The sequence below is a fragment of the Entelurus aequoreus genome, linkage group LG07 (genome assembly GCF_033978785.1).
Source record: "Entelurus aequoreus isolate RoL-2023_Sb linkage group LG07, RoL_Eaeq_v1.1, whole genome shotgun sequence".
NCBI classification, from domain to species: Eukaryota; Metazoa; Chordata; class Actinopteri; order Syngnathiformes; family Syngnathidae; genus Entelurus; species Entelurus aequoreus.
This window is the reverse complement of record NC_084737.1, coordinates 17,879,639-17,896,177: the sequence shown is the minus strand read 5'-3', so window position 1 is coordinate 17,896,177 and position 16,539 is coordinate 17,879,639. Positions and strand designations below refer to the sequence as shown.

The 16,539-nt window shown below is 38.6% G+C and overlaps 1 protein-coding gene across 3 annotated transcripts in view; it reads right to left on the bottom strand.

Annotated features, from left to right (window-relative positions):
• Window positions 1–16,539, bottom strand: part of LOC133653465 (protein bicaudal D homolog 2-like) — a 101,817-nt gene that overhangs the window by 39,731 nt on the left and 45,547 nt on the right. For all 3 annotated transcript variants that reach the window (XR_009826726.1, XR_009826727.1, XM_062052758.1), the window contains exon 2: window positions 3,247–3,459. Coding sequence is in view for 1 of the 3 variants with exons in the window: in XM_062052758.1 (XP_061908742.1) it covers window positions 3,247–3,459 (213 nt within the window). In the remaining 2 variants the exon portion in view is untranslated. The remainder of the gene's footprint in view (window positions 1–3,246; window positions 3,460–16,539) is intronic.

The following is a 16,539-nucleotide window of genomic DNA, read 5'->3' as shown; positions in this document are numbered from 1 at the left end:
TGTGTAAAACGTGTTGGTAGAATGAGTAGAACGTGTTGGTAGAATGTGTAAAAACGTGTTGGTAGAATGTGTAAAAACGTGTAGGCAGAATGTGTAAAAACGTTTAGGCAGAATGTGTAAAAACGTGTTGGTAGAATGTGTAGAAGGTGTTGGTAGAATCTGTAAAAACGTGTTGGTCGAATGCGTAAAAACGTGTTGGTAGAATGTGTGAAAACGTTTAGGCAGAATGTGTAAAACTGTGTTGGTAGAATGTGTGAAAACGTGTAGGTAGAATGTATGAAAACGTGTTGGTCGAATGCGTAAAAACGTGTTGGTACAATGTGTGAAAACGTATTTTTCATAACCTCAACATGTCAGTTGAACTCCACCCTGGGTGTACAATAGAAGTAGTAGTCACAAAATGTTCCTTCAGTCTACCACAAACAATTAGTCTGGTTCTCGCGTGACGCCAACAACAGACAAGGTTATGCAAACAAACAAACAAACAAACGTCAGCTCCTTCTGGCACACTTAAAGACTCCAAGAGATGACCAAAATGTGGCACTCATGCATTAATGTCAGTCGTGTGCAGAATGGATGACTTATTTCAGTGGAAGCTCCATTTACGAACTTAAATGCTTCTTGTTTAGGGTTCGTAAAAAGAAAAGTGTGTGCAGTGAGGCAACTTTCTCGATGAAAAACAATGCAAAAATGAATAATTGGAGAATTTAGAGAAGGGTTGTACACTCTGAACACAATTCCAAGTCAACACGCACACACACAGAAATCCCTTTGGTGCCCTCACAAATGATCAGAAATCATTTATATCCTTAACTTTAACGACTATATTGTTACAACAATAAATATAAGTAAGTAAAAGACACATTAATATCGGCAGAGGAACTGAACAGAAAGGATGCAGCAGACAGAGGAAGACAAGGAAGAGGGCGGGAGGTGTCTTTTCCTCCGCTGTGAAATAAGTCTGCTCTGGCATATTTTTAGAGTCCGGTCTTATCACAATTAAAACTTGCTGTGGTGCGAAACCGGCTTTGTTGATTCTTGCTATTCTAGGCTTGTGAGCGCCATTAATAGTTTTTTCTTTTTTCTTCTTCTTTCCACACGGGTCTGATGCTTTTTGTGGACTCATATTGAATTAGCAAAACGAATAAAACTTGCCAAAAGGTGAAAAAACACACGCACTGAGCAGTGACTAGCGACGTGGAGGGCTCCGCCTCCCCAAAAATGCTGCGCCCTGCTTTTTGTCGGCCGGCGTGACATAAAATGAACTAATCATTGGTACACAGAGACACAGTTCACACACAAAAGACATATTTGGCTCCATCTAAAAGTTCTTACATGTAAACGTTTGTAAATAGAGGGGCTCGTAAATCGAGGTTCCACTGTACAATTTGTTCCTGGCACATAATTAAAGGGGAACTGCACAATTATACAAAGGCGATGGCAGATTCTGCAACAAACAACAAAGACGACTATTTTTGGACTCATGAGGATTCACAAGCTTACCTTTTTGAAGCTGAATATACTGAGGATGAACTACTGCTTATAGAAGCGAGCACGGAGGAAGAGTGAGACGGTGGAGCAGAATGAAGCCGAGAGAGTGAGGTGAAAGTGACTATAACGCTGTAAATGTGGAAATTGGAGCAAATATATTTGGACATAAATGGAATGCTTACCCAACTAAACCGGGAAAAAACTTCCCCAGCCAGCTGGACCAAATACACAACTGTCCATCGAGTGAGTCCCTATAATATTGATCATGATACACGGAGCACGTCATGTGTGTTATTACAACTAAAGTACATATGCCGTCTGGCTAGCTGTGTACAAACAAATCATGAAATAATACTTTACAGATACTGTATTATGATTGTTCATGTTTTGCACTCAGTACAGATTTGTGTCCTATCACATTGTTGTGTATTACAAACTCAAACGTGTTTCGTGCTAACTTTTTTTGAGCAAGCTTTTGCGGCTAATACCGTGGCACGCCGACGTGTTGGTACGCCAGAAAAAGAGTTCCTCTGTGTTCACTCTTACAATAACAATGTTATTACAGCTTGGTTATTATACAGGTTGCCGAACGTAAATGGAGTATTGTTGACGTTAACATTAGCTGCATTGCTAGCCACCAGGAACAAGCTGTTTTTTTATGTTAGAATGCAAAAAAAACCAACCTTTTGTTTTCTTGTCTCTCATAATGGTTGTGAACGATTGGTAAAAATCTAAAAAAGTGCACTTTCCCTTTAAGTTAATTCACCGTCAGTACAGAATAATGCAGTGTTTCCCACACATTCATTTATTTGTGGCGGCCCGCCACGAAAGAATTACGTCCGCCACAAATAAAAAAAAATAAAAAATTAAAATAATTTATTTTTTAATTTTTTATTTTTTGTCCTCTCCAGCTTCTCAGGCAAATCATACAGTTGATGTAGATGCCCATATCGGCTGTTCACATTTACTTTACAAAAGAGAAGTGTAGGATACTTCTCTTGTTGCCTTATTTGTATTTGACTTTATTAAATGTATTTATATTAGAAACACAACATGTGTATATAACAAAGGGTGCAAAGTCTGCAGGCAGTAGGAAACACATGGTTAAGTGTAGGGAGTAAAACTGATGGCAGTCTAAAGTTCAAGATTTTTGGAGCTCTTTGTTCAGTGGATCAGATGTTTGATGAAGCTCTGTGTCTATCTACCACCACTACTGTTTTCTGTTTATTTGTTACTGACTGTGGCAGGACACCTCTGCCTCTGTTTCACTTTATGTTGCTGGTAAATAATATGGTTGTAGTAGTAGGCTAAAGTTAAATTATTTAGTATGCACTAATTAAAGGAGCAGAGCTTTATGTGACATTTTAGCTTTTATATTTTATAAGATATATTGTTTGTAAGAACCACAATTAATAAATATATTTCAGTGAATAACTTATTGTTCAAATCTGTATATAAAAATGTACATAAAGTGTTGTAATTATATTGTAAAATGGATGGATGGATGGATGGACGTTTAAAACAAAACTGTTATTATTAATTAGTAAGTATACATTTTTTGAGCCTTTTTAGAGAAAGTCATATCATTGTAGTAAATTATGCAAATCACTCAATGATGTCATGGTGACCACGCCCATAGCCACGCCCCCACCGCCACAGGTATCTTGGCAGTTTATGGGAAACACTGTAATGCTATGTTTTTTGTGTAAGAGTAAGAGTTCTTATATTCTGAAGAACGTATGAAAAGGTGGTCACCTCTCTCATCTCCTGCGCGATGGTCGTCAGGCGCTCGTTCTCAAACTGGGCGTTGGCGACAACGCTGCGGGTCTGGCGTAGCTCATTCTGCAGCTCCAGGACCCTCTGCTCGTAGTAGGCCTCCTTGCACGCCGACTCCTGGATGAGAGTCTCCTCGCGGCTCTCTCCGTCCGCCGCCACTTTCCTGTGGTTGGAGTAGGCTTGTCCGAAGGCCTGCAAGGTAGAAACCACAACCTGAGTCAGTATGTAAATGATCGAGACTAAGCTCTTTTTGACATTTTAATGCAACGCTGATCTACTGTGGCTAAGCCAAGGACCGGGGGGGGGGGGGGTCACGTCACCCTGGAAGGATAATCAGTCTAGCTCCATCTGGGCTGCATCAGAGCGTCCCCGCCACCCACCCTTTACCTCGGCCTGCACGTGCACCGCTGCATGGGAAAGTAGAGCAGTGGGTCTAAAGACCGGGCGATCATGATTCTAATGCTCTTAGCGGCACAGGAGGGAGATGATAGCGGACTTGGGGAAGGTCACGAGATGTGACAATTGTATGCAGATGACCGACATGTTCAAGTTCTACCCAAGCATGTGATTTCAACTTACTAAAAAGACTGAAAATAAGATGGAGGTCTGGGGGCCGCAAGTCCCCAGACCTCCATCTTATTTTCAGTCTTCCATGTCTTCCATGTCACTGTGGCCAAACCTGCAGCACACCTGTCCCAAACCAAACACAACAAATGTCTTATTATTATAATCAAATGACAGCAGTCATTTCCATGAGTATATTCTCTAATGTAAGTGTTTTGGCCCACTTACAATGACAGTAACAAAAAATATTGTTTTTTCGTGAGCTGTGTACTATATAGTATTGTATGTCTGGGTAGAGGTCCTGCTTTGGAAATATTTTGCACCCTTTCAGAGATCCCATTAAAACATTCACATGTTGCACAATGAGATATAAGCATGGAATCAATCAATCAATCAATGTTTATTTATATAGCCCTAAATCACAAGTGTCTCAAAGGGCTGTACAAGCCACAACGACATCCTCGGTGTCGAGTGGGTCTGACATAATATTGTGAAAGACCAACACATCAGCGAAAGTCCAGTCCATGGTGGGGCCAGCGGGAACCATCCCGAGCGGAGACGGGTCAGCAGCGTAGAGATGTCCCCATCTGATGGACAGGCTAGCGGTCCACCCCGGAGCAGAGTAGAAAAGAAAAGAAAAGAAACGGCAGATCAACTGGTCTAAAAAGGGAGTCTATTTAAAGGCTAGAGTATACAAATGAGTTTTAAGATGAGACTTAAATGCTTCTACTGAGGTAGCATCTCTAACTTTTACCGGGAGGGCATTCCATAGTATTGGAGCCCGAATAGAAAACGCTCTATAGCCCGCAGACTTTTTTTGGGCTCTGGGAATCACTAATAAGCCGGAGTTCTTTGAACGCAGATTTCTTGCCGGGACATATGGTACAATACAATCGGCAAGATAGGCAGGAGCTTGACCGTGTAGTATTTTATACGTAAGTAGTAAAACCTTAAAGTCGCATCTTAGGTGCACAGGAAGCCAGTGCAAGTGAGCCAGTATAGGCGTAATATGATCAAACTTTCTTTTTTTGTCAAAAGTCTAGCAGCCGCATTTTGTACCATCTGTAATCTTTTAATGCTAGACATAGGGAGGCCCGAAAATAAAACGTTACAGTAATCGAGACGATTACTGTAACATGATTAATCATGTGTACATTCCTGTAACTTTGTTTGTAAAACATATAATTCTATTAGTATTTCTTTAATATAATAACAGCATTTCATGATTAATATCTATAAATTAAGATTCTTAATTTTGTATTATTTACTTTTTAAATCATATCTCAATTCTGTACACTGCTGCTGGAATTGTAATTTTCCTGAGGGAACTCTCCTGAAGGAATCAATAAAGTACTATCTATCTATCTATCTATCTATCTATCTATCTATCTATCTATCTATCTATCTATCTATCTATCTATCTATCTATCTATCTATCTATCTATCTATCTATCTATCTATCTATCTATCTATCTATCTATCTATCTATCTATCTATCTAATCCCCTTAAAGCACACATTTGATTGGTAAATCATAGTGTAACGACCTGGAATTAAATGGTAAATGGGTTATACTTGTATAGCGCTTTTCTACCTTCAAGGTATTCAAAGCGCTTTGACACCATTTCCACATTCACTCATTCACACACACATTCATACACTGATGGCGGGAGCTGCCATGCAAGGCCCTAACCACCACCCATCAGGAGCAAGGGTGAAGTGTCTTGCTCAAGGACACAACGGACGTGACGAGGTTGGTAGAAGGTGGGGATCAAACCAGGAACCCTCAGGTTGCTGACACGGCCACTTTCCCAACAGCGCCACGCCGTCCCCGGAATTAGACATTACGTGCGGTACTGGAGTTGTCCGACTTTGTGTGTGGCTGTAAACGCACCACTGGCTAAGTGCCTTATGCGCATGTGTTGGCGCAAGTGAGAAAGAGCGAGCGGCTGCTGTTGATGTAACACAGACCCGGGCAAAGTACGGCCCGTGGGCCACATGCGCCCCGTTAAGATTTTCAATCCAGCCCAGCGGACGTTCTACATCATTTTTTTTTAGACCTTTAACATCAAAACTGTCCCCGCCATTAAGATGTGAAGTGCTGTTTTTAAATGACCGTAAGTCTTGAACTATAGAAAATATTTCAATGGTCGAAATCTGCGCTTTTGGGTGTTATACGAGTTATTACGGTAATCTACGTCACAGCAGCTCAGACCAGTAACAAAGCAGAGTAGGGCGGGGTTTGTTTTCAGAGCACCCAGCCCGAAACGCGTGCGTCAGAAACCGATTTTTACGCGATTAAATATCATATTGTAGGTGTTTATTACACTTTGCATTCATATTTTGCTTTTTTTTTTTTTACATTTTTGTCGTGTTTTGCTTGATTGTAAAAGATACACAACTATCGAGGAGCTGGTCTGAAAGGTAAAAGAGGAGCGACGTTCATATGTTGTTAATATTCAGTGTTTTATTGTTCATAGTTAATATTGTAAATCCCACTTTCTTTTTGTTAATGTACACTTTGGGTGTTACGTTCAGTAAAAAACTGTAAAATTCCATTCCGTTTTTTTGAACTCTATCGGACATTGTGACTTTTGGTATTAGTGTTCCTGAAAAAAAGGGACCCACACACGCATACTGTACAGCAGGTTTTTACAGATAAATATGTATATATAATTTATACACACCTTGGCCCCCCAGACACATTTTCCACTCTCAATGTGGCCCCCGAGTCAAAATATTTGCCAAGCTCTGATCTAACAGATGACAAAGCTGGTTTTGGTCTGGTTTGTACGGCAGAAAACGACCAGTTTTTGCTAGATGGAAACTATTTTTTCACCAATGTTTTGGTCATGTGTTTATGCCCGACAATGAAGAGTTTTGCTCAATAAACAGACGTTACAATAATTGAACAGTGATGACGAAAACTGTTTTGTGGCCGTCAGTTACATTGAAAACTCTTATGTGCTTATTTTTTTAATTAGAATTTGTGCGTGGAAAAGTCTGGAAACGTCTCTCAGGTCAGACTGACCTATTTTTGGGACTTTGCAGACAAAAAATTCTTCTGGTTTACTGGGTTACAGCGCATCCTTCCCTTTTGACACATTTTCTGATGTTACAGCCTTATTTAAGTATTTCATTGACGCACATTACTACCAGCATTTGACGGGTCACATAAAATGGCGTGGCGGGCCACATCTGGCCCCGGGCCTTGAGTTTGACGCCAGTGTCTTAAGGTCCCTGGAGAAACAAACACTGTGGTTGTTGACTAATCCTTCTGACAGACAGACAGACAGACCAAAACAACCTCCTTCCGCCAAGGAAAATAATGGATTAGCCTTGGAAGGCTACCGAGACGAAGAGCTTTCCTTCTTAAGTAAACCCGGTGACTACCTGGCCAATGAAAGTCTATCTACCAGGAGTCTATCAACCAGGAGTCTATAAACCAGGGGTCTATCAACCAGGGGTCTATCAACCAGAGGTCTATTAACCAGAGGTCTATCAACCAGGGGTCTATCAACCAGGATATTGACCCAAGGACATTGGACTTGGCATCGCTACCACCAAGTGGGAGGCCTTTCCACATTCCCAAACACACTTTGATCAGAACGTGTTGAATTATGTGAGTCAATATGGATTTACTGTTCAATGAAAATAAAGTATCAGCAAGAGACTTTGGGAAATGACTCCAGAAGACCGGATTAACCAAATGACAAATCCTGATATTGCTGGTGCATGTAAAACTGAAAGAAGACGTGAGCGCCCTAACACAAAGACCTACTGACCCAAGAGGCCTCTAATCTGTGGGTCGGGTTGGGGAGGGTGACTTTGGGACACACGCCACCGAGCCTGTAATCTCACAGAGAGCTGCTTCCAGATTTGATATTCATCTTTTGGCCATATGCTGCAGTTGTACGTTGGACATGTGAGAATGGATTATTCATCTCTTGTAAAGCTAATCAACAGCCGGTCTTTAGTCATTAGCACACGGTCTAGTCTGGACTTCCCTCACAGGAGACCACGTCAAACATAATGACGCTGATATCCCCTCCACACAGCATCATGTCTGATTCCAGATGAGTGCATTCATCATGGCGTGAGGTTAGACTCCCTGCCAGGCTGGTCTTTACTCTGCTAGGCTGCAGAACTAAACGGCATAACCAGTGTGAAGAATCGTCACCGATATTTGGATACAGGTCAGTCTAACACTGGGGCCGGCAACCCAAAATGTTGAAAGAGCCATATTGGACCAAAAACACAAAAAAATTATCTGTCTGGAGCCGCAAAAAATTAAAAGCTTATGTAAGTGTTATAATGAAGACAACACATGATGTAAGTGTCTATATGAGTTATATTAACTTATGACTTTAAAAGTATTATATATGTGTTATAATGAAGACAACACATGATGTAAGTGTCTATATTAGCTATAATAGCCTACTATCAAAATGACTTTAAAAGTCTTATATAAGTGTTATAATGAAGACAACACATGATGTAAGTGTCTATACTAGCTATGATAGCCTACTATCAAAATGACTTAAAAAGTCTTATATAAGTGTCATAATGAAGACAACACATGATGTAAGTGTCTATATTAGTTATATTAACTTACTATCAAAATGACTTTAAAAGTCTTATATAAGTGTTATAATGAAGACAACACATGATGTAAGTGTCTATATTAGCTATAATAGCCTACTATCAAAATGACTTGAAAAGTCTTATATAAGTGTCATAATGAAGACAACACATGATGTAAGTGTCTATATTAGCTATAATAGCCTACTACACATGATGTAAGTGTCTATATTAGCTATAATAGCCTACTATCAAAATGACTTTAAACATCTTATATACCTGTAAGTGTTATAATGAAGACAACACATGATGTAAGCGTCTATATTAGCTATAATAGCCTACTATCAAAATGACTTGAAAAGTCTTATATAAGTGTCATAATAAAGCCAACACATGATGTAAGTGTCTATATTAGTTATAATAGCCTACTATCAAAATTACTTTAAAAGTCTTGTATAAGTGTCATAATGAAGACAACACATGATGTAAGTGTCTATATTAGCTATAATAGCCTACTATCAAAATGACTTTAAACGTCTTGTATAAGTGTTGTAATGAAGACAACACATGATGTAAGTGTCTATATTAGTTATATTAACTTACTATCAAAATTACTTTAAAAGTCTTATATAAGTGTTATAATGAAGACAACACATGATGTAAGTGTCTATATTAGCTATAATAGCCTACTATCAAAATGACTTGAAAAGTCTTATATTATTATTATTATTAGCCTATATTTAACCAGGTAAAATCCCATTGAGATCAAAGATCTCTTTTCCAAGGGAGACCTGGCCAAGAGGGCAGCAGCAAGGTTACATTAAAAACAGTAAACAAATACATAAAACATCACATTTACGACATTAAAACTTGCTCACATAACACATGTGCATACAAACAAGGTAGACTGCAGTCCTTTCACAGAAGCTTTAAACTCATTCAACGTAACAAGGGTTTGAAGTTTAATATTCGATTGTAGGTTATTTCAAGCCTTCGCTGCTGAAAACCTAAATGCTTTCTTGCCCAGTTCAGTTCTTACTTTGGGGACGACAAATTGCAGAACATTCATTGAACGAAGATTGTGACTTCCTTGTTTCTTTGTTAAAAGACAAGACAGATAAGATAAGATAAGTGTCATAATGAAGACAACACATGATGTGTCTACATTAGCTATAATAGCCTACTATCAAAATGACTTGAAAAGTCTTATATAAGTGACATAATGAAGACAACACATGATGTAAGTGTCTATATTAGCTATAATAGCCTACTATCAAAATGACTTTAAATGTCTTATATAAGTGTTATAATGAAGACAACACATGATGTAAGTGTCTATATTAGTTATATTAGCCTACTATCAAAATGACTTTAAAAGTCTTATATAAGTGTTATAATGAAGACAACACATGATGTAAGTGTCTATATTAGCTATAATAGCCTACTATCAAAATGACTTTAAACGTCTTGTATAAGTGTTATAATGAAGACAACACATGATGTAAGTGTCTATATTAGCTATAATAGCCTACTATCAAAATGACTTTAAACATCTTATATAAGTGTTATAATGAAGACAACACATGATGTAAGTGTCTATATTAGCTAAAATAGCCTACTATCAAAATGACTTTAAACATCTTATATAAGTGTTATAAGGAAGACAACACATGATGTAAGTGTCTATATTAGCTATAATAGCCTACTATCAAAATGACTTTAAACGTCTTGTATAAGTGTTGTAATGAAGACAACACATGATGTAAGTGTCTATATTAGTTATATTAACTTACTATCAAAATGACTTTAAAAGTCTTATATAAGTGTTATAATGAAGACAACACATGATGTAAGTGTCTATATTAGCTATAATAGCCTACTATCAAAATGACTTGAAAAGTCTTATATAAGTGTCATAATGAAGACAACACATGATGTAAGTGTCTATATTAGCTATAATAGCCTACTATCAAAATGACTTGAAAAGTCTTATATAAGTGTCATAATGAAGACAACACATGATGTAAGTGTCTATATTAGCTATAATAGCCTACTACACATGATGTAAGTGTCTATATTAGCTATAATAGCCTACTATCAAAATGACTTTAAATGTCTTATATAAGTGTTATAATGAAGACAACACATGATGTAAGTGTTTATATTAGTTATATTAACTTACTATCAAAATGACTTTAAAAGTTTTATATAAGTTTTATAATGAAGACAACACATGATGTAAGTGTCTATATTAGTTATATTAACTGAGAATGATAAATGACACAATATGTTACTGCATATGTCAGCAGACTAATTAGGACTCTTTGTTTGTTTACTTACTATTAAAAGACAAGTTGTCAAGTATGTTCACTATTTTATTTAAGGACACAATTGCAATAAGAAACATACAGTATGTTTCATGTACCGTAAGATTGTTTGTTAAAGTAAAGCCAATATTGCCATTTGTGTGGTCTCCTTTATTTAGAAAAGCATTGAAAAGTATCGAAATACATTTTGGTACTGGTTCCAAAATATTGGTATTGGGACAACCCTACTCTGAACAGATTCGATTGTTTCTTTCAAACACGTTTTACTTCATGAATTGGACATATACATAGAGAGAGACTGGATCTAAAAATAAAAGACAGGTTTGGATTGTGTGTATTGTTAGAGTTGGGTGTGACGAAGTCAACACCAACTCCAGCTGTTATTCAATCGTACAACAACTCTAATGTTGCTATGAGAGCAATGGTCACGTCCCTAAAGTCTTATTGTCTTAAAAACATGTTGGAACACGTTCTGGAGGCTTTGTTCTCGTACTGAACATGAGATGATCATCTAGACCGGTGTTTAGAGGGTTCAACGTTTAGCTCTGTGACCTCTGCTCCCAAATAATGAAAGAGTCATTCCTGATGTTCAACACCTCGGGTGGAGGTGGAAAGTCATACTGAGAGAATATAAATCAATACCACTATCAATCTTCAGCTAATTCAAAGCCTTGGGTCTCAACACTGGATCCATACTTCTGGTGTAAAACCAAACAGTGTATTTTCAGTTCCTCTTTCACTGGTATGCTGGAGTAGAGGTATGTGGAGAGATGTCTCTAGAGGTATAATTACTGTAAAGCCTTTGAAGTGGAGACCAGCTTGCAATAAAAGGACTGAATTTGAAAAGCCGTTTGAGGAATATCAATCACTCCTCATTCACCATACCTATCTATCACTAGTCCAGTTATAGACACAACCTTGCGTTTCCAGAACCTATTCAGCCCCCGGTGACAAATGCAGAACTTCAAACAGGATCAGACGGACACAGAGCACCATTTAAAGACGGTCCACGCATCATTCATGCAAGCGTCACAATGAACGTATTATTTTACTTTGTGCGACTGAAAACTGACCCAATGTCCACAGAGCAAACCACAACAGCCAGTACGTTGAGCCAAGAGAGAGAAATATTCCGAAGAACCAAAATGTGATGAATTGGTAAATAAACTTTTAGTGGCGGTAAAAAATAACAGGTTGGACACAGACTGATCAAAAACCAAGAAGTCTTTTTCCTGCAATCAGAGAAGACTGAAATAACCCTAGCCTTGAGATGTAGAACACGTGATAGCACAACACACATGACCAGACCAGGCGTGTGGGAAGTTGGCCCCCCCACCTTATCCAAATATCCCTAAACTTGTCCCAATTGTTTGTGCAGCAACAATCTTTGTCTAACTATTATATTGTTTATGTTATTAACCTGTTATGATTCAAAACCAGCCCTCAAACCATGCCTAAATCTCCCCAAACTTGTCCCAATCGTTTGTGCAGCAACAATCTTTGTCTATTATATTTTTGATGTTATTAACCTGTTATGATTCATAACCAGCCCTCAAATCACACCTAAATCTCTTCAAACTTGTCCCAAATGTTTGTGCTGCAACAATATTTGTCTATTATAGTTGTTATGTTATTAACCTGTTATGATTCACAACCAGCCCTCAAATCATACCTAAATCTCCCCAAACTTGTCCCAATCATTTGTGCTGCAACAATCTATGTCTAACTATTATAGTTGTTATGTAATTAACCTGTTATGATTCATATCAGCACTTCAGCCTTGTCAATATCTCCCCAGACTTGTCACAATCGTTTGTGCTACAATTGTGCAGCAACAATCTATGTCTAACTATTATATTTTTGATGTTATAAACCTGTTATGATTCATAACCAGCCCTCAAATCATGCCTAAATCTCCCCAAACTTTCCCCAAAACGTTTGTGCAGCAACAATCTTTGTCTAACTATTATAGTTTTGATGTTATTAATCTGTTATGATTCATAACAAGCCCTCAAATCATACCTAAATCTCTTCAAACTTGTCCCAAATGTTTGTGCTGCAACATTTATGTCTAATTATAATTTTTATGTTATTAACCTGTTATGATTCATAACAGCACTTCAGCCTTGTCGATATTTCCCCAAACTTGTCACAATCGTTTGTGCTACAATTGTGCAGCAACAATCTATGTCTACCTATTATAGTTTGTATGCTATTAACCTGTTATGATTCATAACCAGCCCTCAAATCATGTCAATATCTCCCCAAACGTGTCCCAATCGTTTGTGCAGCAACAATCTTTATCTAACTATTATATTTGTGATGTTATTAACCTGTTATGATTCACAACCAGGCCTCAAATCATACCTAAATCTCTACAAACGTGTCCCAATCGTTTGTGCTGCAACAATCTTTGTCTAACTATTATATTTTTGATGTTATTAATATGTTATGATTCATAACCAGCCCTCAAACCATGCCTAAATCTCCCCAAAGTTGTCCCAATCGTTTGTGCAGCAAAAATCTATCTCTAATTACTATATAGTTTTTATGTTATTAACCTGTTGTGATTCATAACCAGCCCTCAAATCATGCCTAAATCATACCTGGGATTTATATAGCGCTTTTCTAAGTACCCAAAGTCGCTTTACATGTTAAAAACCCATCATTCATTCACACCTGGTGGTGGTAAGCTACTTTCGTAGCCACAGCTGCCCTGGGGTAGACTGACGGAAGCGTGGCTGCCAATTTGCACCTACGGCCCCTCCGACCACCACCTATCATTCATTCATCATTCATTCACCGGTGTGAGCGGCACCGGGGGCAAGGGTGAAGTGTCCTGCCCAAGGACACAACGGCATGGTAAGAGGCGGGGAGCGAACCTGCAACCCTCAGGTTTCTGACACGGGCGCTCCACCCACTACGCCATGCCGCCCCTAAATGTCTCCAAACTTGTTCCAAACGTTTGTGCTACAATTGTGCAGCAACAATATTTGTCTAACTCGTATCATTTTTGTGTCATTAACCTGTTATGATTCACAGCCAGCCCTCAAATCATGCCTAAATATCCTCAAACTGGTCCCAATCGTTTGTGCAAAAACAATCTATGTCTAAGTATTATATTTGTTATGTTATCAACTCCATCGCATGGCCAACACAGGTGGCGACTTGTCCAGGGTGTACCCTGCCTTCCGCTTGAATGCAGCTGAGATAGGCTCCAGCACCCCCTGTGACCCCGAAAGGGACAAGCGGTAGACAATGCATGGATGTTATTAACCTGTTATGATTCATAACCAGCACATTAGCCTTGTCAATATCTCCCCAAACTTGTCAAAATCGTTTGTGCTACAATTGTGCAGCAACAATCTTTGTCTATCTATTATAGTTTGTATGTTATTAACCTGTTATGATTCATAACCAGCCCTCAAATCATGTCAATATCTCCCCAAACTTGTCCCAATCGTTTGTGCAGCAACAATCTTTGTCTAACTATTATATTTGTGATGTTATTAACCTGTTACGATTCACAACCAGCCCTCAAATCATACCTAAATCTCTACAAACTTGTCCGAAATGTTTGTGCTGCAGCAATCTTTGTCTAACTATTATATTTGTGATGTTATTAACCTGTTATGATTCATAACCAGGCCTCAAATCATACCTAAATCTCTACAAACTTGTCCCAAATGTTTGTGCAGCAACAATCTCTGTCTAACTATTATATTTCTGATGTTATTAATATCTTATGATTCATAACCAGCCCTCAAACCATGCCTAAATCTCCCCAAAGTTGTCCCAATCGTTTGTGCAGCAAAACTCTATCTCTAATTACTATAGTTTTTATGTTATTAACCTGTTATGATTCATAACCAGCACTTCAGCCTTGTCAATATTTCCCCAAACTTGTCACAATCGTTTGTGCTACAATTGTGCAGCAACAATCTATGTCTAACTATTATAGTTGTTATGTTATTAACCTGTTATGATTCATAACCAGCCCTCACATCATGTCAATATTTCCCCAAACTTGTCACAATCGTTTGTGCTACAATTGTGCAGCAACAATCTATGTCTTAACTATTATAGTTTTGATGTTATTCACCTGTTATGATTCATAACCAGCCCTCAAATCATACCTACATCTCTACAAACTTGTCCCAAATGGTTGTGCTGCAGAAATCTTTGTCTAACTATTATACTTGTTATGTTATTAACCTGTTATGATTCATAACCAGCACTTCAGCCTTGTCAATATCTCCCCAAACTTGTCAAAATCGTTTGTGCTACAATTGTGCAGCAACAATCTTTGTCTATCTATTATAGTTTGTATGTTATTAACCTGTTATGATTCATAACCAGCCCTCAAACCATGTAAATATCTCCCCAAACTTGTCCCAATCGTTTGTGCAGCAACAATCTTTGTCTAACTATTATATTTGTGATGTTATTAACCTGTTATGATTCATAACCAGCCCTCAAATCATACCTAAATCTTCCCAAAGTTGTCCCAATCGTTTGTGCAGCAAAAATCTATCTCTAATTACTATAGTTTTTATGTTATTAACCTGTTATGATTCATAACCAGCCCTCAAATCATGCCTAAATCTCTCCAAACTTGTTCCAAACGTTTGTGCTACAATTGTGCAGCAACAATTATTGTCTAACTCGCATCATTTTTGTGTCATTAACCTGTTATGATTCATAACCAGCCCTCAAATCATGCCTAAATATCCCCAAACTGGTCCCAAGCGTTTGTGCAAAAACAATCTATGTCTAAGTATTATATTTGTTATGTTATTAACCTCATCGCAGGGCCAACACAGGTGGCGACTTGTCCAGGGTGTACCCTGCCTTCCGCCCGAATGCAGCTGAGATAGGCTCAAGCACCCCCCGTGACCCCGAAAGGGACAAGCGGTAGACAATGCATGGATGTTATTAACCTGTTATGATTCATAACCAGCACTTCAGCCTTGTCAATATTTCCCCAAACTTGTCACAATCGTTTGTGCGACAATTGTGCAGCAACAGTCTATGTCTTATTATATTTTTGATGTTATTAAAGGCCTACTGAAAGCCACTACTACCGACCACGCAGTCTGATAGTTTATATATCAATGATGAAATCTTAACATTGCAACACATGCCAATACGGCCGGGTTAACTTATAAAGTGCAATTTTAAATTTCCCGGGGAACTTCCGGTTGAAAACGTCTATGTATGATGACGTTTGCGCGTGACGTCAATGGTTGAAACGGAAATATTCGGACACATTGTATCTCAATACAAACAGCTCTGTTTTCATCGCAAAATTCCACAGTATTCTGGACATCTGTGTTGGTGAATCTTTTGCAATTTGTTTAATGAACAATGGAGACTGCAAAGAAGAAAGCTGTAGGTGGGATCGGTGTATTAGCGGCTGGCTGCAGCAACACGATCACGAGGACTTTGGTTTGGATAGCAGACGCGCTATCCGCCGCCAGCCGCCGACCGCATCGATGATCGGGTGAAGTCCTTCGTCGCGCCGTCGATCGCTGGAACGCAGGTGAGCACGGGTGTTGATGAGCTGATGAGGGCTGGCGTAGGTGGATAGCTAAAGTTTTTATCATAGCTCTGACGAGGTCCCGTAGCTAAGTTAGCTTCAATGGCGTCGTTAGCAACAGCATTGCTAGGCTTCGACAGGCGGCACAGCATTAACCATGTAGTTACAGGTCCAGTGTTTGGTTCAGTGTCTCCTGATAGTAGTTTTGTTGATCTTCTGTCTATCCTTCCAGTCAGGGGCTTATTTCTTTTGTTTCTATCTG